Source organism: Pyxicephalus adspersus, chromosome 4, assembly GCF_032062135.1.
Source record: "Pyxicephalus adspersus chromosome 4, UCB_Pads_2.0, whole genome shotgun sequence".
Classification (NCBI taxonomy): domain Eukaryota; kingdom Metazoa; phylum Chordata; class Amphibia; order Anura; family Pyxicephalidae; genus Pyxicephalus; species Pyxicephalus adspersus.
The window spans coordinates 47,255,213-47,281,822 of NC_092861.1; the positions used below are offsets into that span (position 1 = coordinate 47,255,213).

General features: G+C 35.0%; 1 protein-coding gene across 2 annotated transcripts in view; it reads right to left on the reverse strand.

Moving 5' to 3' along the window:
- Positions 1–66: 66 nt before the first annotated feature.
- Positions 67–26,610, reverse strand: part of ZBBX (zinc finger B-box domain containing) — a 77,099-nt gene continuing 50,555 nt past the window's right edge. For both annotated transcript variants that reach the window (XM_072408055.1, XM_072408054.1), the window contains 5 exons: positions 22,990–23,155; positions 12,960–13,109; positions 4,828–5,058; positions 2,283–2,388; positions 67–367 (listed from right to left, as the gene is read on the reverse strand). In XM_072408055.1, the coding sequence (XP_072264156.1) occupies positions 271–367; positions 2,283–2,388; positions 4,828–5,058; positions 12,960–13,109; positions 22,990–23,155 (750 nt within the window). In that variant the 3' untranslated portion in view covers positions 67–270. The remainder of the gene's footprint in view (positions 368–2,282; positions 2,389–4,827; positions 5,059–12,959; positions 13,110–22,989; positions 23,156–26,610) is intronic.

Below are 26,610 nucleotides of genomic sequence, written 5' to 3' on the forward strand. Positions count from 1 at the left end.
ACACACACACACACACATCTTTATAATACTATTGTTCTTGATAAGCCAGTAAAAAACAAACACATCCAATTTAGAACAAATATTATTTATTGTCAAAAAACATAAACAGCACAGTATTGACAGTTCATACATAAAATGCCCTAAACAACATACTGACACAAAGCTTTGTTAGAAAAAAAAGATGCGTGTTCTGCAGTGGTCATACACCATTATATAGTATCTAAAATGGACAGCATATGTCATTTTTTTCGTTTACTGTTGTCTTGAGGTCTATTGAAGTGACAGTACATTAAGCTTGTCCTGCAGGGTCTCTTCATCATCTGATTCACTTTCTTCTGCACATCTTTCCACAGTATGCACTGGTGATCTGACAGGGAGCAGTCAAAATAGATCAAATAAAGTACCATCTCAAATAATAGAAGCCATGCTGTTTTCCTAAAAGTGACTGTGACTAAAAAGTGACCAACCTATCACATCCCTCCATGGCTATTTATAAAGCTGTACATAGAATTGCAGTCCTACATCTGCAGATGTGTTCATTTGGGGATTTGAAATCACTTGCCCCAGTGTCAGAAACTGACTTGACTTTTCTTTTCACATACAAAAAACTGGTAATAAGTTATCAAGAACCAGAAGCTGGCCTGCTTGTTTAGTTAGTTTTCACTACGTGAAAACGTAGTGAAATCACTCTCCCAATCACTCTGCATGCACAGAGTGATTGGGAACTCCATTTTCAAACCCCAAGCATTAGTCATGTTATGAGCATACTTCCTGCTGTCAATATATGTGGAGGATATTATTCTTCTAATTTACTCATGTTCTTGGTTAATAAAAATAACAGCAAGATTGGAACTCTTACCCATAGTAAAAATGCGATTCTTCTTAGTTACTAAGATACGGGCCTATTACGTTTTCAGGGCAATGTCTCAATTTTTGCTCATGTGTTTACATACTAAAGAAAAGAGCTTTGAAACTTATGTCTACATCATTGTTTTGGCAATTATTATTGCATAACCAGAATTGTAACTAATAGGTGTATGAGACAAAGACAAACTAGAACTGTAACAAGGACATAGATAAAGTACACAACAATAAAAAAGCTTTTGTTAAAGTTAAACTCATCAGGGCACCTAAAGTTGCCTTCATTGAGTTAAATGTTAGTATTTTGGTCCTGCTACTTTTCAGTGTATGCCCTGTGAGTATTTCATACCACTGTTTCTAGGACAAGAGGGCAAAATATCCTATAGAAGATGTTCAGTATTAGGGATTAGTTTAGTGGTGGGGTTGGTTTACTACTATAAGGTAAGGTGTTAGTATAGTTTAACACATTACAGTCAAGTTTTAGGGAGTTGTAAGTGTAAATGTTAGGGCCATGATTCGAATGGTAAGTGGTAGGTCAAATGTTGAAAGAGGTTGAACTCATGTTAGTTGATAGTACTAATGTATATTATATTTTTTTTCCCTATGGGACCCTATGGATTTTTTTGTGTATAGCCCAAAACGCTATCTAGTACAGATGTTTGAATTTGTTGCTCATCTGTTCAACACCCTGGTGGAGTTATTTGTTAGCCAGCAATAATTTGCAAAGGGTATCTATATTACTATTGACTTTGCTTCATTCGCCATGGATGTATGTAGATAGACCAGTATAATTGAGCCCATTGATGTATACTATAATCTCATCTCTCCTGAGGAAGAGGATTTCAGTCCTCAAAAAGCGTCAAGAGTTGCAATGAATTTAAACAATTGATTAATTATTGACCTGCTACAAACAAATGTTATTATGATACAAGATCTAATGCATGCTTTGTCTTCAAGAAGACTGCCAAGATCCTTTTGGGCTCAGTCTGCTGAGCAAATAAAAGGGAGAAAAACAGTGCAGTTACGAGGACCAGGAATTCTATTTCTTGGTGCATTTAAGATGACACCTGACTGGTTACTATGAACAAAAGATCTGCATCTGCTTCAAAGGCTTTTGCTGCCATTTTCAAAGGCTGGCCCCAGACCTCTATATGTCTGTGATTATCTATACAAGCAAGCAATCCTACAGCCACTTTTGGCTACTTTGAGGTAAGAAAGCATCAGAAAAGAGCTAAAATTTACCATGTACAGTATACCCTGCAGTATTAAGCTTGTAAAAAAAAAAGAATGTGCTCCTTTAAATGCTCCTAATGCTTTTCTTCTTGCCTAGAGAAGCAATAAGCAGCAAATGTATTTTACCTTCCTAATGGCAGGAATAAAAGATAGAACTATATTTAATGATGCTTATCCTATATACTGACCTCTTGAAAGGTGTGCTGCTTTTTGAATGTTTAACTCTTCTTTCATATCTAGATGGCTCAAGCTGTTCATCATCAGATCCCAGCAGCTTAACTTTAATATCATCATCTAGAATAGAGATAAAGAAGAGTGAAAAACAAATATTATCTTTTTTCACGAAGAATTGTGTATGAGTAAAGGCATACGTATATTTCAAGCCTGTTTAAATTTCCTCATTTTGATGGACTCTACTTCTGATAGAGACCAGTTTTAAGTATCCACCTCTTGTTTCACAAAAATATTACTTTTAAGTTTAGGTTAGAACTTTCCTTCTAGTTTGTCATATCCCTGTGTTTCTAATCTCAGCTTCATGTTAAAGCGGAACTGTCAGAAAAAAATAAAAAACAGCACTTACCTCCAAATGCCCCAAGTCCATCCCGCGCTGTCCTGGAATCCTTCTTCATCCCAGTGTGCCCAGTGCCACTATTTGCGCATGTGTTCACTTGTTTTTGCTATTGCAGGAAAAAGCCCCTACTGCGCATGTCTGAGATCACATTTTAGGTATCCCAGGAAGCTCTGCCCTCCTATTCAGAAATAAAGGAAGGTGCTTCCCCTTAAAAAAAAAATAAACTAATGTAGAGGGAAAAAAAAGAAGATAACTTTTACTTTATATAAAAGGGTTATCTACCTTTCCTATAAAGTAAACATTTTGGTGACATTTTCGTTTTATAATACTGCACTCCCGCATCTTACCTATACCTTGTATGTAAAAGGTAACTTTTTTTTTAATAATGTAGTCTAGTGTTTGTCCTTGTGATCAATGTAACCAAGACAGGAACTGATTGAAAATCCCATACTTCAGAATTGTCATGAGATCAAGAGGTGAGGGGTAATCTGCCAATGTTCTAGTGACAGCTGTCCACAACTTAAATTGCCCTCATTTTAGGCACTTTTTTCCTGTTTACAAAGACATTAAAACAAAACTCCAAACCACAGCATAAATAGCAAAACATTTCCTGATATGGGTGTTTTATTTTTAATCTTCTCCCACTCCACTGAAAAAAGGTTTGGGTTGTCCATACACTATCAAATGCATAATGTATGTATTAGCCTGCACTGATAAAATAAAAAGAGTCCAGAACTGAAAGAGCATTGCAGAGTTTTTAATGCATAGATACAGACCTCAAATACATTTGAAAAAACTTGCTAGATGCATTATAGCAGTTTGCATGACTGTAAAAACATATTTGTTGTAGTTTCCAGTAATCTAATAAAACCCTGTTCATATATTTAATGCTTCATTTAGTATGGATAGTGTTTTAGTAAAAGTGTCAGAAAACAGCATCCAGTGCAGGTAATAATGGGTTATATATGGGTTGAGGTGCTTGAGCTGGAATCTGTGGGTTGCTTTTTTCCCACATAGTTTTAACAGTGAACAGAATAAGATTAATACCATGCTAATTTTTATACTTTACACTTCCACCCACATTTATTTCTAGAAAACTACTAATTTAAATAAATTAAAAAATAGTACTGTAGTTTAATTAAAGTTAAGAAGTTTTGTGCATGACTAATACATAGAAGTCAATATTCTGAAGGGGGAATATGGATTGCAGTATTGGCTTACTCATCTATTTTATTAGAAGTCCATATGTATTAAAATAAATCTGTTACCAAAATATATATGACAGATATGTCAGATATTAAGTGAAAAAAGTGATAGGGTTTTTTTTTTTTTAAACATGTTCTTAGCCAAAGATGCTGAATGAATGATTGGATCTGAAAGGATTTTTTCAGCTCATAGGTTTTACCCCTCAAAATTTGTCCATCTGCTCATAGCCTTCCCAATATTTCCATATGTGATCAAGTACACTTTCTAATTATGACAGAATGTGTTAAAGACAACCCACTCTCTACATCTACTCACATGTTCTACTGGTCACATAGGCAGACCCTTATGATGATAGGATTATGTAGGAAGGCAGTTTTAGGTACCTGCACTCAATACATGACCAATGATGATGGACATTCTACCTTATAAAAATATGGCAAATCCTATATACTTATCTGCATATGTTCTTTTTTATTCCTTTTTTTTGGAATCACAGTTTATTTTATAAACTAGTGGCATACCAAAGAATAAAGAAAAATGATCAAATACAAAAATGTTTTGTATGCTGCTAAGAATGTTGGGTCACCCCTTTGAGGATAATTTAGTTGCACAGGCTGGGAACAGGTTTGTACACAGCCCACTTGAATACACAGTATAATAGTACTCGTCTAATCATTCAAGGCTTTACAAAGTAGGCTGAGATAGTAGGTACTTTAAAATGTGACCATAGGCTGTGAAAAACTTTCCTTACATTTAGTGTCTGCTGTCTAAAACCCATTTAGCTTTATTAAAATCACAGGTTGAAAGTTCAGTAGATATATATCAGAGTCATGTGGCTTTCCTCAACCCTCAGTTGGCAGCAGATTTGATTGAGATTTATTTAGCAATATTACCAAGTGAATAGGAAGTTACTTTAAGCTAGATATAAAAGTAAAAGACCAGACAAGATTACATACTTGATTTTAAAGCATTCAGCTCTTTTTCCAGGACAGATACAGTCTCTCTTTCATTTTCATTTTCAAAGAGATGGTCATGTCTGTCTGCTGAGTCAATATGCTCTATTTCTAAGATCTCCGAGGCAGCCCTGGACATTGGTCTTTCTCTTGCAGTGCTAGGCCTTGAATGATTTAAATGATCAGACATTCTGTGCACAGAGTTGGCGGAAAAAGGTCTTCCAGTGAGATTTCCTGAAATGGACAAATACAATAAAATAAAATTCTTAACGTGTTTCATTTGCCTGCTTTTTTAACATAACATTATGTACATAAATATACTGTATGCCATTATCTGCTATTAAATATGTGTGTTTTTTTGTGCTGAACTACAGGTTTAAATCATAGACCAGATACAGCCTTCTGGGGTTTTTTACCAGCTGTACAGATCATGTACAGGGCATATTTCACAGATTTCTTGCCGATCAATAAACCTGGGGAACATTTTACTTGCAGTGACTGCTGACACCAGGGCATTTTTGAATTCTAATGACCATTAGTCATAGTCTGAACCTCCAAAAGTCTGAAGCACACAGATCCAACCTTTTGTTTTAAAAAGAAGAAGAACCCAGGGTGTATGGTGCATAAATACAACTAATTTTATACAAGCTACCATGAAGCTCAGCAGTTTGAGCTTGTCCAAATAGAGGATATTTATTGGATGCTTCATATGAGACACCTCAATCCAGGTCAAAGCCCTTGTCCTCAAAATACTGTCCTGCATGCATGTGTAGCACAAACTAAACACTACAAACAAAGTAAGTCAATGCACCAATATTCACACAATTTGAATTATTTAATGCAAGTTCTCTCCTAGTTTAGGATAAAAAAAGAAATATAGAAAAAGAAAGAAAATAACTATTAAGTACCATTATTTAAACTAATTGGAAACATTTATTCTGGCTAAAGTTATATATAATATGTATTGAACAAGCTTAGAAAAATGTATTTATTACTTAATAGAAAAGCGTTTGTTGGTGATGACAGCTTAAAGATGTCCCCTGTATGAAGAAGCTACTCTCATGCATTGCTTAGGTGTGATTTTTGTCCCATTCTTCCACACAAATGGTCTTCAAATCTTGAAGATTCCAGGGGCCTCGTCTCTTTCCATAGATTTTCAATTGGATTTAGGACGGGTTAATGACTGGGTCATTCTTGCAGCTTTATGTACTTTCTCTGAAACCAATTGAGGTCCTTGGCTGTGTGTTTAAGATCATTGTCTTGCGGAAATTTCCACCATCATTTTATCTTCAGTATCCTGGTAGATGGCAGGTTAACGTGTTTAATACTTATTTCACCCGCTGTATATGGAATTTGTTATTTTACGCTAAGATAAATTACTACTTACATGCCTTTTTTGAAGAGTATAGGAAAAGCCAGGTTACTGACCTGGAATTAATGTGTAGTATAGGACAGTTGTAGTAAAATTAACTTTGGTGAGGATGGTGCACAGAATGCAATTGGGGGTGCAAAAGGGGAGCAATAAGACAAGATTCTCTTCCTCTCGGTCTTTGGTGCAAAATAGTTTAGGAAGCCTGGGGAATGAGATGTCTTCTTTGTACAATATCCCCAGTTCCTATAATACTAAATGCTGGATGTCAGCTTCAGTGGATGAGATTACAGAATAACTGTATTCATTCTTGATTACATGTCACTGTAGGGTAGATGTGTTGGCTATTACAAAACTAAGTCAGCATATCTCAAGGACACTAGAAGGAGATCTATAATACTCCATGGAGCTGAAAATACCAATGATGCTGTTTTAAAGGATATTAGGATAATTATTTTAGGCACAACTTCTTTTAAGACTTTAAATTGTATACCTGTTCTAACAAAAGGAGTTTACTTGCCTAGTTTAATGCAAAATAATGCACATATAAAGACAGACAGCATAGATGTAATAAAAATCTTGCTAGGTGTCCTTTATTAACATATTTATATCAATTTTATGCACACATTTAGAAGTTTTGCTCATAACAATAATTTTATGCAAAAATATGTGTCTCTTACATAAAAGCATCCATTATGAATACAGTATTATTCAATGATTTCAGAGCTATAGTTGACATCTGCAACATTACATGGAAAAAGCACCATAGTTAACACTGTCTGGAACGTGCCAAATTGAGTAAAGTGGATTTGTTATGGGTATGGTTTGCATCTGATTGAAAGTTAATTAAGGTTTGTTGACATAGATGACTTGTATATGCTTTTATGAACTAAAATTCTACATTCAACACGTACAACTCAGCAGTTAATATTACAAATCTGTAAGTGACTTAAAATGATTAGTTTAGAAACAATATACACAATACAGAAGTGTGGATTATGAAGTTTTTAAATGCATGAGTATTGCTTTGCATTAAACTAATTTTGAGCATGACTCCCACAAATCATTTGATGTTGTACTTGCTGCCTACCGAAATATACGACAACCTTGTCCTACAGTGTTGTTTTTAAGGGTAAGGTGCACCATGACCATTTTGTACAGTAATATAAGTAGGTATACAAAGGTGTTTAGTTTATTAAGTAAAAATGCAATGCAAAATAATAAATATATAATAAATAAAAAGAGCATTATTGAGCAGTAAAAAAATTGTTACCAGCACAGGTAATAAGGTAAAATCTAATAGTAAGTCAAACAAAAGTAAAACACAGACAGAACTACACAGAAAGTTCAACTGCCAATGTATGATCATGCAGCTTTATTGCAGAAAGAGAAAACCTGATCATGGTGTGGAGCTGTCAAGTTGGTTACCAGCATACCCAGAATATTATGGCTTTCCCTGCAGTTGCTGGCACTGAATGAACTCCCGCCTTTCTGTGGGAGTCATGTCACCCTGGCCAGGCCAATCAAGATGGCAGAAGATCGCTAGAAGGAAGACAAGGAAGAAGATGGCGACACCCTATGACAGAACAGGAGCAAGTGAGTATCACACGATTGAGTTCTCCTTTGCCTGGGACAGAATGCAAATTTTTCATGTTTGGTAGTAATGGAAGTAGAATAGTTCAGAGTAAAACTGCTTCCACAGGAAATGCAGGTATCATATTTGTACCTACGTATAAAGGGTATTGGGGCCTTTTTTTAATGGGAGAAACAAAAAGCCAATCTCACGCATGCGCACTAAGATTTGCACTCCTATTCTCCATCTACGTCACCTGATCTCGCACCTGCGCAGTGTGAGATCAGGTGACATTTGAAGATGAACCCAGAAGATGAGCAAAGAAGATGGCAGCGTCCTTGACTTTAATTCCGCTTTAATTTACCCTACCTATCTGAAATCTATAATATATTGTAACACCTAAACACTGGTGTAAACACAGAACATTAGTGCCAAATTTTCTACATTGTTATCATTTATGAAGTATGGTCTTACTGTTGGTTCTTTAAAACAACTATATTGCTACTGATACAATTACCAGAGGAAAGAGAAATTTGTGTATTTTTCAGTATGTGAAAAGCAGAAGAAATATAAAGCATTAGACATGGGGGAGAAGGATCATATAATTTAAAATGTCTAGGAGGAGGAAAAGAATTGAGAGCAACCTAATACTCTGAGGACATGAAATCAGTGACTGATACAGGGAATAAAAAAATACATCAGAATTATATTAACTTCATATTAACATGTGTAGGAAGTGATGGATGGTAAGTAAAATAGCAGTAATGAAGCAGAGCGGTAAAATTGTCAAAGTTGAAGTCTCTCTGGATAAGGTGATGAGAAGGATTTCATAAAAGAAGATTTTAATCCCTCTTTAGGGCTGTAAAGAAATGTAGAACTTCTACAAAAATACTTATAATCTAAAAAAATGTATACTACTAATAATTTAACCTATTGCTGCATTTAAAATAATTTGTAAATAACAAAATATAGCAGAAGGACCATTCAGAAAAGAGTTGTGAAAGTGTAGGTCTAAATCAATTAGTTTGATTTATTGTGATCCCCAAAGTTTTAAATATACAATTAATGTTATTTCTGTTGTCAGGTTTCTTGTGATGACACAGATGCAAGAATGCAAAGATATAATAATACAAGGGTATATGGAAATATGTAGCAACTAATAACAGATCTCAGTTCTGCCTGTCCTAGAAAAAAACGGTTCCCATTTTTATATGTCCCGAATATGCATCCATGTTTTTTGGTTGCCATGAGAAACATGTCAGTATTTCTTTTTCGCACTTTTATAGAATACCAGTGATAAGGTTAATAAAGATTATATGTCATGATATACAAACCCTTGACATACAATGGATAACCCCAACACGTATGCATGCATGGAGATGGATCAACAAATCATGCTTCTAATACTATTATATCTTTATATCTGTCTGTCTGAAATTCAGCTATCACTATTAGTGCCATAATGGTCAGAATGCATAAACTTCACAAAATAGGATTTCTCTGTATTTTTTTTATTTGCTCCCTAGTCTAAAGATATACATTTGAATTATCCTGCTTAGATGTGTTAATAACTATATACATTGAACGTGCATTGAACGTGAACATGTAAACGTTTTTAATACTAATGACTGTAACCTTCATTCTTTTTGACAACATTATTGCAGCTTATTTATGTTTCTGTAAGTCACATACAAGTCCCTGTAAAATCAGCACTATAATTAGTTTGAGAGATCACTGCAGAGAGGTCAAGTACCTCAAAAGCACAATACTTATCACTACAGACAAGTACAACAACTAAGTATGAGAAAATCAAGGAATTCTTTTTTTCTAGCAGGAAACAAATCATACAAACTCTCAGGCATTATAATATGCTGTCACACATGGCACTTGACCAACAGTACTACTATCAAAGCTATGTTATACTCAGGTGATCGACTGACTCTTGCGGGAAGATTACAGTGAAAACACAAATTTTCTTGGCTTGGTGTCACATTAAGTATACAAACAAAGAACAGAAAGAGACCAGAAGAGATATGAAAGTTCTAAATATAAAAAAGCTCCTTGCTGAGCACAGCCTGCTGAACATAAAACGCAGTGGCTGCTGTTCTCTAGAAAGAATTGATGAAGGCCTGCAACCTTCGTGAATAAATTCAGCAGGAAATATATTTGCTATCTTGGCTGACTTTAATTGTCATTCACATTGGAAACAAGCCATGAGGCTTCCTTAAATACAGTAATGAACCTTTGAGACATGTTTCCATAGTAAAGTAAAGTAGGAGAGCGGATGTGTGTTTTCCTATCTAGCCTAAGGACTTGGTGGTTTGCAACATCAAAATGAATGCATAAAAATGATTAGTTTCTGCTGCAGGTCTTGATACTGAACCAGTTCTGCTGCCATTCTTTGTATATTGCAAAGAATTGTATTAAAATGATTACACTTTAAATATTTTCAAAGGTCACCTTTGAAATCGAACTTATGGAGGCTATAAAGTATACTGAGCATTGTCTGAAAACTCATCACGGTTTCCTATAAATATTCATGCTAAATTGGTAACTTTTATGAGGATATGAAATGTAATTAGTTCTGCAATAGCTGCCATAGGTATGTAAAAAAAACAAGCATTTTACAAAGAAAAACATTTTTAAGCTTGCAGGAAACCAAATGAAAAGATTACAATAGGAGAGAATAACATAGCACATAGTTGAGATAAGACTCATGGAATGGGACTAAAAAGCTAAAAAATACTAACATATACAAAATGGAAAACATCAAATGGTAGAAAGATAAATACATTAATATATTTGTGTGTGTAGACTACAAATACGATTTTTTTTTAAATAAATTGATTATTTATATACATATATAAAAGAGCACCCAAAACCCATCTTTTCAAACTTTTAAAACCCTCACTACTTTCCACCACTCCATATCTCCCCTTCTACTGTGTGATACTTCCCCCACCTCCTAGATCGTAAGCTCTTCTGGGCAGGGTCGTCTCCTCCTCCTTTGTCACTGTCTGTAGTTGTCTGACATTTGCAATCCCTATTTAATTTACAGCGCGTGTAATATGTTAGCGCTATAAAAATCCTGTTTTTTATTATTACCATCATTATTATTATTATTAATAATAATAATAATAATAATAAAAAAAATATATATATATATATATATATATAAACATATATCAACTGATTTTCATACAAGTCCTAATAGAGCAAAACCTACATAAACAAATTAAACAAAAATTATTATATTTGATCTTGTATTTATTTTTTTTAAATGATTCAATACCATCTGTGTGTGGCAAAAGTATGTGAATCCTTAGGATTATCATATAATTTGAAGATGAAATCGGGGTATGCCGATGTTTTTACTCAATGGGATGACACTCTGGTGTGTGTGAGAGACCCTGCTTTATTTAAAGAATTGGGACTAAGCAAAGCCTAAACACACAACACATGGGTGGGTGTGTATCATGGTTCGAACAAAGGAAATGCATGAGGACCTCAGAAAAAGAGTTGTTGAGTGCCCATAAAACTGAAAAAAGGTACTATATCATATATAAAAGGAGTTTGCCTTCCACCAACCAACCAACAGGGCCTGATTCACTGAAGCTCTTTGAGGCTTATTTGGGAAGATAGACTATCATGGGAAAACTTGGATGATCCAACAACCCTGGAACAGTTTTCTTAAACCATATTTGCTATTAGTTGGCAAATTATTTCAATCCTGAACCAGGATTGGTCCAAGGGTTTAAACCATTTGGTCCTAGGGGGAACTCAGGTATTTCCTTGACAGTTTATTTTTTTGCAGTCTCAGAAAACTTTAATAAATTATAGACCAATGTTATCCTACACAGAAGTGGTTGACCATCAAAGATAACTTCAACTGCAAATTATGTAACAGTCAGAGAGGTTCCCAGGGGACCTGTGCAAACTGCTTAGCAATTGAAGGCCTGTTTCACATTTGTGAATGTTGATTCACAAGTACACCAATGGTGTGTATGGCAGGGTAGTAAGGAGAGCCACTGCTTTCCCCCGGAAATATTGCTGACGCCTAGTTTGCTAAAGATCGTGTGGACAAACAAGGATACTGGAAGAATGTTTACCAGACAGATGAAGCCAACACAGAACTTGTTGACATAAATGAGGAGTGTTATATTTGTAAAAAGGAAAACACTGCATTCCAGCACACGAAACGTATCCCATCTGTAAAACATGGTGGTAGGAGTGGTCTGGTTTGTACCTATTTTGCTGTATCTGGGCCTGGACAGCTTGCCATTATTGATGGAACAATTAATTCTGAACTATACCTGAGAATTCTGAAGGAAAATGTCAGGACATTTGTCTATGAACTAAATCTAAAGAGAAAGTGAGTCATGCAGTAAGACAATGAACACAAACACACAAGTCATTCCACCAAAGAATGGTTAAAGAACAATATAGTGAATGTTCTGGAATGGCCAAGTCAAAGTCCTGATCTTAATCCAACTGAAATTTTGTGGAAAGACCTAAAGCGAGCTGTTCATGTGAGGAAACCCACCAACATCCGAGAGCTGAAGCTGTTCTGTATAAAGGAATGGACTAAAATTCCTCCAAGTCAATGTGTAGGACTAAATAACAGTGACCACACTGAGTTGCATCTTTTACTGCACAAGGGGGTCACACCAAATACTATTCACTATCTTTTGCCACATGCAAATATTTTATTGAACCATTTTTTCAAATAAATACAATTATCAAATATAGCAGTTTTGTTTCATTTATTTAACTAGGATTTTCTTTATCAACTTTTAGGACTTGATTGAAAAAAGGGTGATGTTTTAGGACACATTCATATAAAAATATAAAAAGTTTTAAAGGGCTCACAAGCTTTCAAGCACCAGTATAAAACCATGCACTTTCATGTGAGTTAGTGGGAAAATTTTATGGCAAACATTTTCTATAAATATTGTGTGGCAGTAACTATGCCTAAATTTTAGTTTTACTTTGGCTTTACTGAAGTATTAATAGCAAAAGTAATAATCAGCAAACATAACTGATTTTGAAAAAAGCTGTATTTGGTTTATGATTGCTAGGAATGATTGGTTTTTCATCATTTTCAAAAATATGTATTTATAGGAATGATTTTTGGTGTTTCTATAGCCTGAAAAATACACAAATATCAAACCAAAGCAGTTTAGGAGTACTTACCGGCCATTCTTTTACGAACATATCTTGGAGAGGCACGGCGGTCCAGAATGTGGTTGCTGTACTCCTCCTGGGCCTTTAGTACAATTTCTTCGACAACACTTTCATCTGCAAAATTGCTTAAGCTGCTTTCTGGTCTCCAGTAGTCATTACCTAAATAAAAAGCATAGGAAACCCATGTAATAGTGATTCAGAGAAAACAATATATATATATATATATAAATATATATATATATATATATATATATATATATTGAGTTGCATTTCTCTGGAATTATTCATTGCAGAAAATTTAGGGTACAAAAAGGTTAGCACCCCATATAACTGACAGGGAGCATTGTATGGTGTAGTTTCTGTTCTTTGGCACAGGAATGCTGAGCAGGGAGAAATATATGACCGGTGAAGCACTGTAAGATAGCTTTAGTTTTGTATTATAAATTATTTAATTAATTTATTCATAAAAAAACACAATAATAAAATGAGCATGAAATGGTGAGTGCATAAAATCTTGATTTGTAATTTTTTTTTTTTTATTTGGTGCATGTACAATACGATAACTAGAAACATTTCAATTCAATTTCATTTTAAATTAAAACTTTTCTAGTTTTAAACATACATCTTTAATGTTTGTTTGCACATAGGCCCCAGATGAAACATAGGCCCCAGATGAAAAAATGTTGAGCACCACTGTTCCAGGATATATATGCTTTATATGCATAGTGTTGTGTCCTGTGTTTGCCCTACGGTTTGTATACCCATTCCTTTACTTTTTGTAGCAATAAGTAGAAGGAATTTGATGAAACCGACACCAGAGATATAATATGTCTCCTAAGTTAAACATTTATATTAGTTTACATAAGGTATATCCAGTCTGCTTTACAAACAGTGAATAAGGTTAGCAAATAATCATGTTCCTGACAAATGTTTATTAATGAAAAATGTTTGCCTTACTACAATATCAAATATTTGGATACCCCATATATAATTATCCAAGAACAACAGTCATATTGTTGGAAACCTTGCGAATGTATATTAATATTTGGTTACAAGCACCAGTCTATGAGTATCCATGCTCTATTAGTAACCATGGCAATGTCTGATACATTTGGAGTCTATTGACTTTTGTAAGAACAAATGTTGATAATTTCTACACATAAAAAGTTCATTGTGGATTTCATTCTAGAAGTATGACTTTAAGAAATGTTTTTGATAATTATTTTTATTATTATTTGATAGATTAAAACAGATGTCTATTATTATTCAATAGACATCTGTTTGTCAACATTTTTTAAGATTAGCGGATTTTTTACTTTTGTCTAAAAACCTGAGGAGATTTGATGGAGTAATCATTTGCATGATGGTTGTGTTCATGTGTCATGTGTTCACACATTTTGTCAATCTTTGTCTTCACTAACAGTGATAGGAACTTCAGGGTTAATCAGGCACGAGCATGTGAAAAAGCATGCAGATGGTGCTTGGCATTCTTATTATACCTTCAATTACCATATTTTATTATTTGAAAAAATATGTATACACATGAATTAAAAAATCATAACTAGTGAAAATAGTTATATTCCCCCTTAAAAACTGCTCTGTAGTTGCTAAAGAGATGAAAAGAAAATTCAGAATGTATTTTTGATAAATTTGGATTGTAAAAGATGTAAAAAATATACTAGGGAAAAACATCAAATATTTTCCCACTTTCTGGCATGAAAATGCTATAAGACAGATAATAAAAGGTGGAAATGGATGTCTTCACATGGAGATGTTTTACAAGACAAACATCAAGATTACATATTCAACTACAAGAAAGGAAATGTGTTAAAGTATTATGGTAATCCAGCTATTTAGACATTTTTATTGAAGTACACTTGTTTTGCTACAACAAAATGAGTCACATACTGAGCTGTGTTATTTAAATGCACATGTCATATGAAGGAGGAGCAGATGCCGAATATCAGATTTAAAGCCTAATTTAGCTTTAACAACTCAGCTGCAGAAGCTTTGTTAAAAAAAGTTACAAACCTCACTAATCCGTTGTGTGTAACATATTCATAAGAGGTATGTCGGCACACCTGCAAATCTAAATTTTGCCTATATACATATGTTCTTTACGTATATATTGTACATATTCCCAGAGTAAGATGATTACCGATGCTTAGTTCACTAATGCCTTGAGCAGAGGCAGATAACCTGCAAGGTGACCTAAGCCTGTGGCCCAGCAGATATCCATAGGGACCTAGCGCTGTCAGAAAACAGAGCCACTGTGCAAAATGGTTCCTACTATTATAAGAAATTGCACCCTAAGCAAGCCACACTCTCTGGGGCTGATTAATTAAAACTCTCCAAGGCTGAAGACCAAACATTTTCATCAGTGAACCTGGGGGATCCAGCAAACCTGGTCCCATGCCTAGTGCTTACGATAAGGTAAGTTTGTGTCTTAATCAGTCATAGTTGTGGCACAAGCTCATCCTCACCAAAGTGGATTTAGTACTGCTTTAAATCGAGTGAATATTTAGGTGGCCCCACTTTGCTTTCAAAGCATACATTATCCAAGGTATAGTAGCACACTTCTTTGTATGCTTCCACAGAAGAGTATAGACAGTATAGAAGGAAACACCTGTCTTTGTTGAAATGTCTGTTTATGAGAGAACTTGATGTAGTAATGCCACTTGGTGTTTTGTTGCTGTGCTCAGTATTGCCCCTGTGTAAGAATTTTACATTACATTGTCTTCAGTGACCTCAGCTTCTTAAAAGATTATGTCTTTTACTCAGCCAGTAGCTTCTCTCTAAGGACAGGTAATGTGTGGTTATTTGTATTTGATTTTAAATCACAGAAACTTTTTCCACAGTGTATTTTAGAGAACACAAAACTATTCATAACATTCCTTACCCCAAATAAGCCTACAAATGAATGCCCCTACCTAGTCACCGTAGAGCAATTTTACAAAACCTCTGATCAAATTTTAGGTTTAAAAAGTTAGAAAGTCAGCAAAGAGCAGTATGATCCACAGGGGATGCAATATATAGGACTGGTTCAAGATTTTATGCAGCTCTGATTACAACAGAAAAAGCTTTCAGCCCTAATTAAAATAAAAATAGACTTTTATATTTTTAGCTATATGTACTATATTGCTGCACTCTGGGTTACCGATCGGACTGTAAGGGCACACTTGATATCACTTGTTTATCTCATCAATATCACCAATAACGAATCTAAAAAAGTAACATGTTATTAAACATGCGTCACTATACATCATTACACAGAACATTGTCCAAATAGGACCAGCCAATTGCTTAAGATATGCCTGTGCCTAGCAGCTGCTTTATTTATTGTGTTATATATTTTGTCTGCCTGTATATTAATTGAAAAATATTGGAAATCCACTCTGATTCACTTGGATTTTACTAATTATGGTGAATGATAAACTTACATCCACGCTGACTAGTAATCTTCCCATTTTTACTGTGTCACATTTGTTATTTGTTTGTATTTACTCTTTCAGTATAATAACAATGATTTTTAGCACATATTGGGTGATTTTTATGAAAAGTTATGACTGCACAAATGTATGGCAAGCAGAAGACAACAATACTGCGCCAGGCAGGTAAACAGAATAAATCAGGCTTGGTAACAAAGAAACAAAAACACGAAAGACAGTTTGCTATAATGTTAAATAAACGTATTGGATAGATGGTAAATATGGTTTTTATATACACTAGCTTGATAGCTCTTTGTATGAGCTTAAGATCTTTAAGCATAAAAAAAAAAACACCCATCCACCTTTTCGGTTTAAAAAATAAAAGTCATAAAAAAAGTTTTTACATTTACTATTGATAAGGCATTCAACTTACTGGATATAACATAAAAACATAAGGACATGAGCACATTTATTTGAAGATATTGTGCCCCTTTAGCAGTAAATACCCAACCTCTACCAAAGTAACCACCTTCTAACATATGGCAGCAATGTCACAGTGCCAGTCTAGGTCTGACTGAATAGGTATATGAAAAACACATTTAGATTTTTCACCAGGGCCTAAATGTTGGTATGGCACCTTTTTTGTGAGAAGCAGCAGGAATACGTGTTATTGTTAAACAGGATTTATAAAGCGCCAACATATTACGCAGCGCTGTACATTAAATAGGGATTGCAAATGACAGACTAATACAGACAGTGATATAGGAGGAGAGGACTCTGCCCTGAAGAGCTTACAATCTAGTAGGTAGGGTGAAGTATCTGCACGCTTAATGTCCTAAACTATGATGCATCTGTTGCTAGTCATAATTATTGTTATTTTCAACCATGTGAATATACATAATGCTTGTTATGACAAATAAAGGTTTTATTCCACAAGTAAACTGAAACTTTGTTTGTCAAGGCAAATTCAGTTTGCTAAAATCCAAAGTGCTAATAAGGGGTAGGCACCGTAAAAGTGTCTCTCCAGTAAAAGTCAGTACTGTATTCATATGCATACGCTACTAGTCAGATTTTTGAGGGCTGAATCACGCATGAATCACCATGTTTCCTTTACTAAAGTAGGGGTTACCTATTTTATCTCTCTTTTAACTGCTTTCCTTTTCAGTATGTTAGCAAAACAAACAAATGCTATATCAGAAAACAATTATACATTCCTCATTGTGGCGGCACTAGAGGAACAGAACAACATACAATTATTTTTTCAGCTATAAACTTATACAAATGTTTAATTCTTTTTGTGAACAGACATTTCTTATAATTTAGCAAAGAGTGGATTGTATGGCTTTAGTGAATCTGTTCATGAGCACCCTCCAGCAGATTTGTTCAATTCTATTAATGTTAAAATGTCAACCATGAAATTCAAATAATTGCCACTTAGTACTTTCTACGGTGCCATACAGCTTTCTGATGTCATAAGGATATTGACATTTGCTCTGAATATGAACACACAAACTGAAAAATTGAATGACAGAAGGGCCAACAAAACAAGACAATAACATAAGCAAGCATAATTATGTTACATATGTAAACATGATTTCAGTCCATAAACATTCTGAACAAAACTGCATAAAATACACGTTAACTGCAGAGCTCACATATTCTATTCTCTCTGATGTAAAAGTAACAGATATATAATTTAGAGGTAACTCCTACACATGCTTTCTGCTCATATCAGAAATTTGTGAAGTGTTAACAGATGACTAAATAATACATGACAAAAGTTAATTTCCACCAGTAATCCATCATTTGACCTTATATGTTATTCTTTATGCTGGGTACATGTAACATTTATATTGATAAGTGCAAGATCCTTAAAACACATTTGCTAAACAATTCACTTCAAAAGTTAACCAGTGGTTGACAACTGGAAAGTAAAACTTGTATGCCTAAAACAGTTTTTCTGAAATACTGTTTGGTATTTAGTGCAGAGAGGATCAATGGTGAAGTGGGGTGGGCAGGACATTGCAGATGTGTTTAGTGGGTTGGGGAATCTGGGCAGTACAAGGGTAATCAATAGTAGGGGGAGGGGGCGGAGCTGGGTTGTGGTAGAGTGAGGGTGCTGGGCAGTACCATTGTAATCAGTGGTAGAAGGGGGTGTAAAGATGTATTATTATATTATTATTACACAGTATTTATATAGAACCGTCATATTACACAGTGCTATACAAAGTCCATAGTTGTGTCACTAACTGTCCCTCAAAGGAGCTCACAATCTAATGTCCCTACCATGATCATATGTCATTATTGTAGGACAAGGTCAATTTAGGGGGAAGCCAATTAACCTAACGGCATGTTTTTGGGATGTGGGAGGAAACCGGAGTACCCGGAGGAAATTAATTGGTGGAGGAAAAGTACAGAAATGAGAAGTGGTCAAAGAAATGACTGATGGACACAAGATGTAGTTGAGCAGTGGACACAGGGTGTAATGGTGTATGGAACAGCAACAACAGCATGTTTTGTGGGTAAGGGCTGTGACAAATGTGCTGTGACACAAAGCCTTAGATTCAAGTGAACTTTACTAATGTAAGCCAATCCCAATGGCAGCAATGTATAGCTACATCCAACACTCAGTTAGGCTTGCACTATTATACTCCATTGTACTTGTGTAAATACTATTGTACTTAGTGTTACCCCAATTTATTTTGGGTGAGCTTTTACATTGCGATGACACCTAGGGGTCTATTCATAAATGTTTTTCTTTTCTTAAGATTAAAACATTGTTTACTCCAAATTCACACAATACTCACATTGGATTTATTATTAGGAAAACTAGAAAAGGGGACCTTGCTTAATTCACATGCATTAAATAAAATTGTTTTTAATTTTTTTTAAACCTTCTGCCTAGGAGCTTGCAACTTAGGTCAGTATTGACAGCTTCCTTGTATCTATCCTGATTCTTTTGAATTAAATTATGCTTTTTTATCACATTGGCTTCAGACTTCTAAAGACTGAATGTTAACAGTTCTTGGAGTAATAAAATAGTTAATCCAACCAGAAAGAAATCACTGACACAACATGTAAATGCACAGCTCACTTTGGAAACTAAAAAGCAACTCCATATTAAGATTAATAAACTAAAAGTTACTTTACAATTAAAATTGTATGAGGTAGTGCTTTCGGTTTTATGTTCAGATAATAAGTGAACTAAAAATCTGGCATTCAAAGAACACAAGAACAAGCTGGGTAATTGGTACAGCGATGCCCATAAAGTACTCATTATAATATTTTTACTGTATCAGAAAACAGACTTCCTGGGATTCTTTATTTATTTATTCTTGCAGGAATGAAAGGTTTTGTGTTTGTTACTTTGAAGGAGCCATATCCCATGCTGCTTGTTTGAGACCTAATTACCACATATTTTAGCCAAAAGAAGAAACAGGAGAAAAATCACTCATTTCTGTGATTACTGTTGTTATTTTATTATTGCTTTAGTGTGGATATAGCGTGTCCTCCTTTCCCATGTTTTTCTTTTGTTTGCAGTTATTTCTGTTATGGCCACAAATAGGACTGATTTATCATATCTTGCAACAGGAAAAATGGATAGAAACAAAAATGACTTAAAGGTATATGCTAGTTAAGCAAAAAAATGTCACACTGAAACACACACAGGTGCTTGCAACCTTCCTGCTGACCTTGTTCTTTAAATCTAAATAGTGCATGTATACAGCAGGGTCAGCCTAAAAGTAAAAGGACTGTGTGTTATCTGGGAGTCCCTGTTCTTAAATCAATCCATTACACTTGTTACATTTAAGTGAAGAGGCCATATAGACCTTAATAGGAATGATCGAAAACACAATGTCCATCTATACTATGCAAACCTTTCATCCTTCATACATACATGATTCACATTATGATCCTATATGCTGCAGTGCATTCTGTTATAAACTTTACAATGTGGAAGTAAAAGCTGGCATAACATACAAAGCCAATTTCCTCAATGCCTATATAGTGATCTTACTTGCATCAGTCTTAAAGTAATGTTATCTGTGTGAAAAAACAGTGCTAGAAGCAGACAAATTTTGTGGTTAAATCAAACTGTATGTAAAATTAGAGCTGTAAAATTGGAAAATAAAGCATTTTGTTCTCTCATTTCACCTCTCACTTGCAGTCTCCCTGTTTTGTTTGTGCTGCAATTAAAAGCTTATCTTACCCTTTCCATATGTTACAGAAATATTCACCTCTTAGCAGGAACCTTAGACGAACACACTCTCAGCCAGGTCAGTTTATCCTTTTCAGGTATTTATCTTTTTAAAAAGAATTTTGTTTCTAGAAACAATATTAGTGTGTCAGATCTAAAGAAACAAAGAGAATGGTTGCCTATGGTTCCATTTGAAGGTCGAAGTTATGGCTTACATGTCCATTTCCCATTTTGATCATATGTACAACTTTCAGTCAATATTTACCAACATGTCTAGTCTATCAACAACTGATTGGAACTAAAAGAAAAGCTGGTCCCTTATATAGCACTAAAAAACTAGTAAGAAGATGGAGTCCAGACTGGGCTAGATCTGGAATGGATTTCTTAAAATCATTTGGCAAATGTTTTTAATTCTAGACCAAATCTATTCCAGTTATGCTGAATTACTTAGGTTTTCCAATCATAGCCTCTATTCCCCAGAGTTGGAGAGCTTTGCTAAATCAGGTCCCTTGTCTAAATCCTGCTAAATCAGCCAATATCATATAAAGGTTAAAAAAAATACTTCTAAGATGTTCTATTGATATTCTATTGATACACAAAGAAAAAATACATTCTGCACAAAATTGGCAGCTGACTAAATAAATATTATTTGTTGTCCGGAGTTACTTAAAAAAAAAAAATATTAGATAAAAGCATCAAAATGAAAAAGATCCAATAATATAAACTATTTTTCAAAATGTACAGGCTAAGCTGTTTTGGTAAACAAACATTTTTTATGTAGTGGAAAGATAAGCAAATAAAAATAAAAACTGTTCGTTAAATCCCAGGCATTCCACCTGCTAGATACATTTGGGCTAATTTGTTGAGGTTTTGCTTTGTTTGTGCTCAGCATGTATTTTGGAAAATTATGTTGAAACAAATGGCATAAAACTGCTCAATAAAATTGCTGCTAACTCACAATAATACATTTTTTCCCCGTCCTATTTATCTTGGCTTGTAGATTACTTATTCCATAAGAAGTCTGAGTCTTACTAATATTAAAAACTGTATAAATTACGAGATATCAAATACAATACAAAAATATTTGACAGACATTTTTTGGCAATAAGGAAGATCATCCGTCAGCAACTTAACTAAACTCTATAGTGAAAAACAGAAGAAACATTGAGTCAGGAGGACAGGATAATCACAAGATAGGTAAGGTGGACCTGACCTGGATAGTGTTGAAGTGCAGTCAGCACTTGTGCTGTTATGACATGAACACTGATATAGCATACCACAGAACCCCAAAGCTCTAGTGGTGAAATAATACGAGTCTGGGTGTTTCTCTGTGTAATATCATTGTTATATACGAAGTACACCAGCATATATTCAATACACACTTTCCTAGAATCCATTTATGTATATGCATTCAAATGGCATAACTGTATACAGCACCTGTCTAAATACAATTGGCTCAACAATATTGTCCTAAAATCTATGTTAGTGTGATGAACTATCTGCTCATAAAATGTACATAATGCTTAACATAATGCTTTTGTTTGGGTCTCCATTGGCTACAAGCTTTCTATGCTTCATCCATAATACAAAGTTTTGGTTGAAGTTTTATATAGACCGAAGTCTTTTATATAGACCGAATTTATCCTCTTTTATTTAGACCAAGCTAGTATGCACACCCTTTCTAAAAACCCTTCTAAACTACTATGTTCTTCTCTTTATACAGCAGGATAAACACTTTTGGTTGATGTCCTCCAACCACCACACCAAGCCACACATTTACTAACCATATGTGCATGTGTAAAGGAGAGATTGGCATTCAAAGCCACCATCCCCAACCCCCCACCCCCACCACTGACTCAGTGATCGGAGTCACGGAATCACAGAAAGGCCTGCAGCCTATTGCTTGGGGGGACAGAAATGCCATACAGACAGAGAGATGTGCCTGTCCGTCGCATTAGGCAATAAATCATTTTACCAAAATACCAAAAAAGGAGTTTTGTTTCACAATCAGTTCACACCTGTAGATGGTGACATGTGTCCATGTAAAGTATGTAACAAACTGTAAAGTATGTAAAAAACTCTTCCAGTTTAGTATACAAGAGTTACACAACACCATCCACTTGTAGCCAACAACTATGCACAAAAGATCATTTACCAGCAAGTGAATCATCATATCACAAAATACTTTAACCTGCAAAAGGGAGAAAAAGATATACGAAGTCCATTTGATTTCCCTGTTAAAAAAATGTTTAAAATAACACACCATAGATAGATTTATTGATGTTAAATTCTTGACATGTCTATTGAATACTTTTTTTAAGTGTTAGCAGTGACAGCCACATTATTCTCAGGTAAAATTAACTACCTCTGTTTATATTCAGGATATGTATATACATTACCCATCTGTTCTTACCTGTACACATGCTCTCCTCAGCTACGTCAAACTTATGCTCAGAGATCCGTGGAGAATGGAGGTCATTTTTTACTTCTTTATGGTCGGTTTCCAAAGTGAAAAACCCTTTCAGACCCTGATAGTCTGATGTTTGATTTTTTTCTCTAAGGACAACTTCATGAAATTCCTAAGATACAAGAAGATTGCACTTTAAACATAATTCGAGTTTCTATAAAAAACAATAAAAACAAAATATCATTCTCAAGCTGAAAAAAAATACTCACTGAAAAATTCACCATCTATCCAGTCTAGCCTTCTACAAAGTCTAACTGATTCAAAGGCAAACTTAACCTGGACTAAATTCCAAAATTGGGAAAGGGGAAAGCCCAGCTTGAGGGCAGTCAATAATTTGCCTTCCCTTGCCGATTGGTTACGATCACAAACATTTGTAATTTGCTTAAAAATATTAAAGCTTAGATATTTAGGACAATGGTTAGAAGATGTTTTTGTTTTATTTTTAAATATAGTTTATATATGTACCTGAGAAGTGCATTATTTTCCGATAAACCCTCAGAAAAAACTAAGAGTAAGGGGCAGCAAGATTAACCAGTCAGGATTGATTTATTGGCACAGTGGGCCTGATTTCTTAAAGCTCTCCAAGGCTGGAAAGGATACACTTTTATCAGTGAAGCTGAGTGATCCTGGACCAGATCCATTCCAGGTTTGCTGGATCACCCAGCTTCACTGATAAAAGTGTATCCTCTCCAGCTTTGGAGAGCTTTATTAAATCAGGCCCAATGCTTCTATCCTACTACTAGGACCTAGAAGACCAGACCAAAGAACAGAATGAGCAGTGATAATTTTTACATGTGGTCATGATTCAATTGCCTTATTAGCAAACAGGATTGAGTTAGTTGACCCGGCTGCTGTTGTCAAAAACTTTTCAGAGAGCTAACATGTATTTTAGCTGCACATTTAGCTGTTTGCCTGAGGATCAACTTACACAAATCACACTCAACTTCATTAAGTTTATAGTTAGCAGCAGTATACAGGGAAATACATTGGATTTTTTTAATATTTAAGATTACACGTTTTCAGAAATCCCAGCAGCATTTAACCAGCTATCTAATGCTAATTTGCTCTATCCAAACCAGTGGGTCTCCTGGTGCAGGAATAGTACGTAATAGAGGTCACAAAGAGTAAGACTTACAGCTCTATGACAAAACACTTGATAGAGATACTCATTGTCTACATGGAATCCACTGCAAGTGGGATATAATGAAAATTGAAGCACTCAGAGAAATTAAGGTCACTATTTTATTTGCTGCATAGGCACAGCATTAACGTTCCTCCACTCCAATAGGAATATAAGAGGATGTAAGAATCCAGCAATATTTAGAGTGAAAGTATTTGAATATGAATGTGATTTGTCACACACTGACTATCTATAGTGCTGCAGCTGATATCCTTGTCACAGACTGCCATATGTACTCATGTCAATGTTTAAAGAGATGATAAAGACAGTGTTGCTAAACATAAAAAGCTCCAGCCATACAATTTGAATGTGAACATGACATAACATGTAATAAAATCAAGCACAGGTTATACTAGTATAACAGGAAAGAGCTAACAAACCTAAATCTCACATACATACATATAGTATAACAGGCCTGAATTATTAAAGCTGATAAAGAAGATAGAAGACTATCATGGGTGAAACTGGGGGATTCAGCAAACTTGGAATGCATTTCTTGAAAACCATTTGCTATTAGTAAATACTGTCAATCCTGGAGAAGATCCGTTCCAGGTTTGCTGGATTGCCCAGGTTCTTCAATGACAATCTATAATAATAAATCAAACCCAGTGTTTTTATAGTTGTACATTTAAAGGTATCAGGAGATTAGTAAACTGATAATAATCAAGATAATTTTGTTATTGTGGGATTTTTTTTTTTTTTTTTTTTACAGCTGACGTCTTGCACATAAATCCTGTTACTTGTTTACAGCCTTAGGTAACCTCCCTTTATCAGAAACTGAATAAACAGGACAATCAGGGCCTTTGCTAGAGTAATGCTTGCCTTCCTCTATAGCTCCTAGATTGTCTGAGGTCCTATTCCAAAATAAAACAGAATTTTTCCAGGGAACTAACAAATTTTAATAAAATTCTTATAGAAATACATTTTGTAATACTTGTTTCTGTGTTGCATATTCTGTTACATTGATGTAGTGGGGCTTATGGTATTACCTCTGCTATAGTTGACTCTATTTCTTTATTTGAAACAAGATATTTGGTGTGAAATTTGCAACAGCCACCCTGTTAGGATAATCCTGCTTGCCTGCTTGTCCATGGGGATGGTATTTTATCAGTTTTTAAGGTGTCATTTTTTTACATGACTGGTTTGCTCATCATCCTAATATTTTCTGTTGGCTCAGCTGAATCTTCTTCTGTTGCAGGGCCTCTTGGCCCTTCTGCTCACCTTTTTAGTTCAGCACCTGCTGCTGTTATCTGTATCCTCTTCTAGGTGCTCTCAGATTCAAGGCTGCTGTGTAACAAAACATGCTCCGGAGACCCTAACTTTTACTCCCAAGAATCCTAAGCATGGCATTGTGTAACAGCGTATGTCCTGATTAGCTTAGTTTCCTGTTATGATGCAGTTTATTTCACATTCTCTTTGCCTAGTGTAGCTTTCAGTTACTGATGGTGTTGGTGCACCTGTCTTCCTCCTAATATCTTCTCTTGTTAACCAATTCTTTAAAACATTCAGATTTCACTTTCAGTTCTTCTTGACCCACTTTCAGAGTCAGAGTGGTGTACCTGCTCTTACATCCGCTACATATGTTACTTCAGTTCAGCTGTTTTTTGTTCCCCCTCTGTCACTGGGCTAGCAGGGTACCGACCCTTAGACTGAGCCCCATGACGCTTCTATTTGCCCTGTGCCACAGTTTTCTTTCTCTCTGATTCCAATCTCACTATGCCTTAACCTTACTCATATTTCCTTGTTCACCACATCATTAAAACTAGATCATTTAACCCTAAACCAATGAAGTTTCTGATTATGTACATGGTGGAAAGGTAGCTGTTAGTGGTGAAGTGTGGTGCAGTAGAGTTCATCTGATCCTATTAGTGGTGGACAAACCTTTACACATGACTGCTTGTTCACTATGAACAACCTTTCTAAGACCTGTTTATCTGGGCAGCTAATTTATAGCGGAAGTTTTCTAGTGTTGTAGGTGTCTTGCACAAGAACTATAGGAGTTTAGCAAGGGAAAACTTGTCATTTGTTTGACATGCTGCACCAGAGTTGGCTGTGTTTTACCGCCTTTGCCTACAGTACCTGTATGAGACATGCTGTGTTCAAAGAAATACAGCACAAAAAAGCAGGTCAACAGCAACCTCCAACCTGCCATTAGCTTTGGAAAAGAGCGCTTGTGGACACTTACCTTTAGATAAGTAAATTTGTCAAACATAATATTTCACATGAAGAAAGACTAAACTATCAGCCCAAAGTGTACAGCTTGACATTGAGTGAGAGCATGGACAGAAATTGACAGAACACGTTATTAGGTAGATATGATCTATGGCAGAGCTGTCCAACTTCAGAACCCAAAGCCATGTGTATATAAAGTCTCACAATAAGCTCAA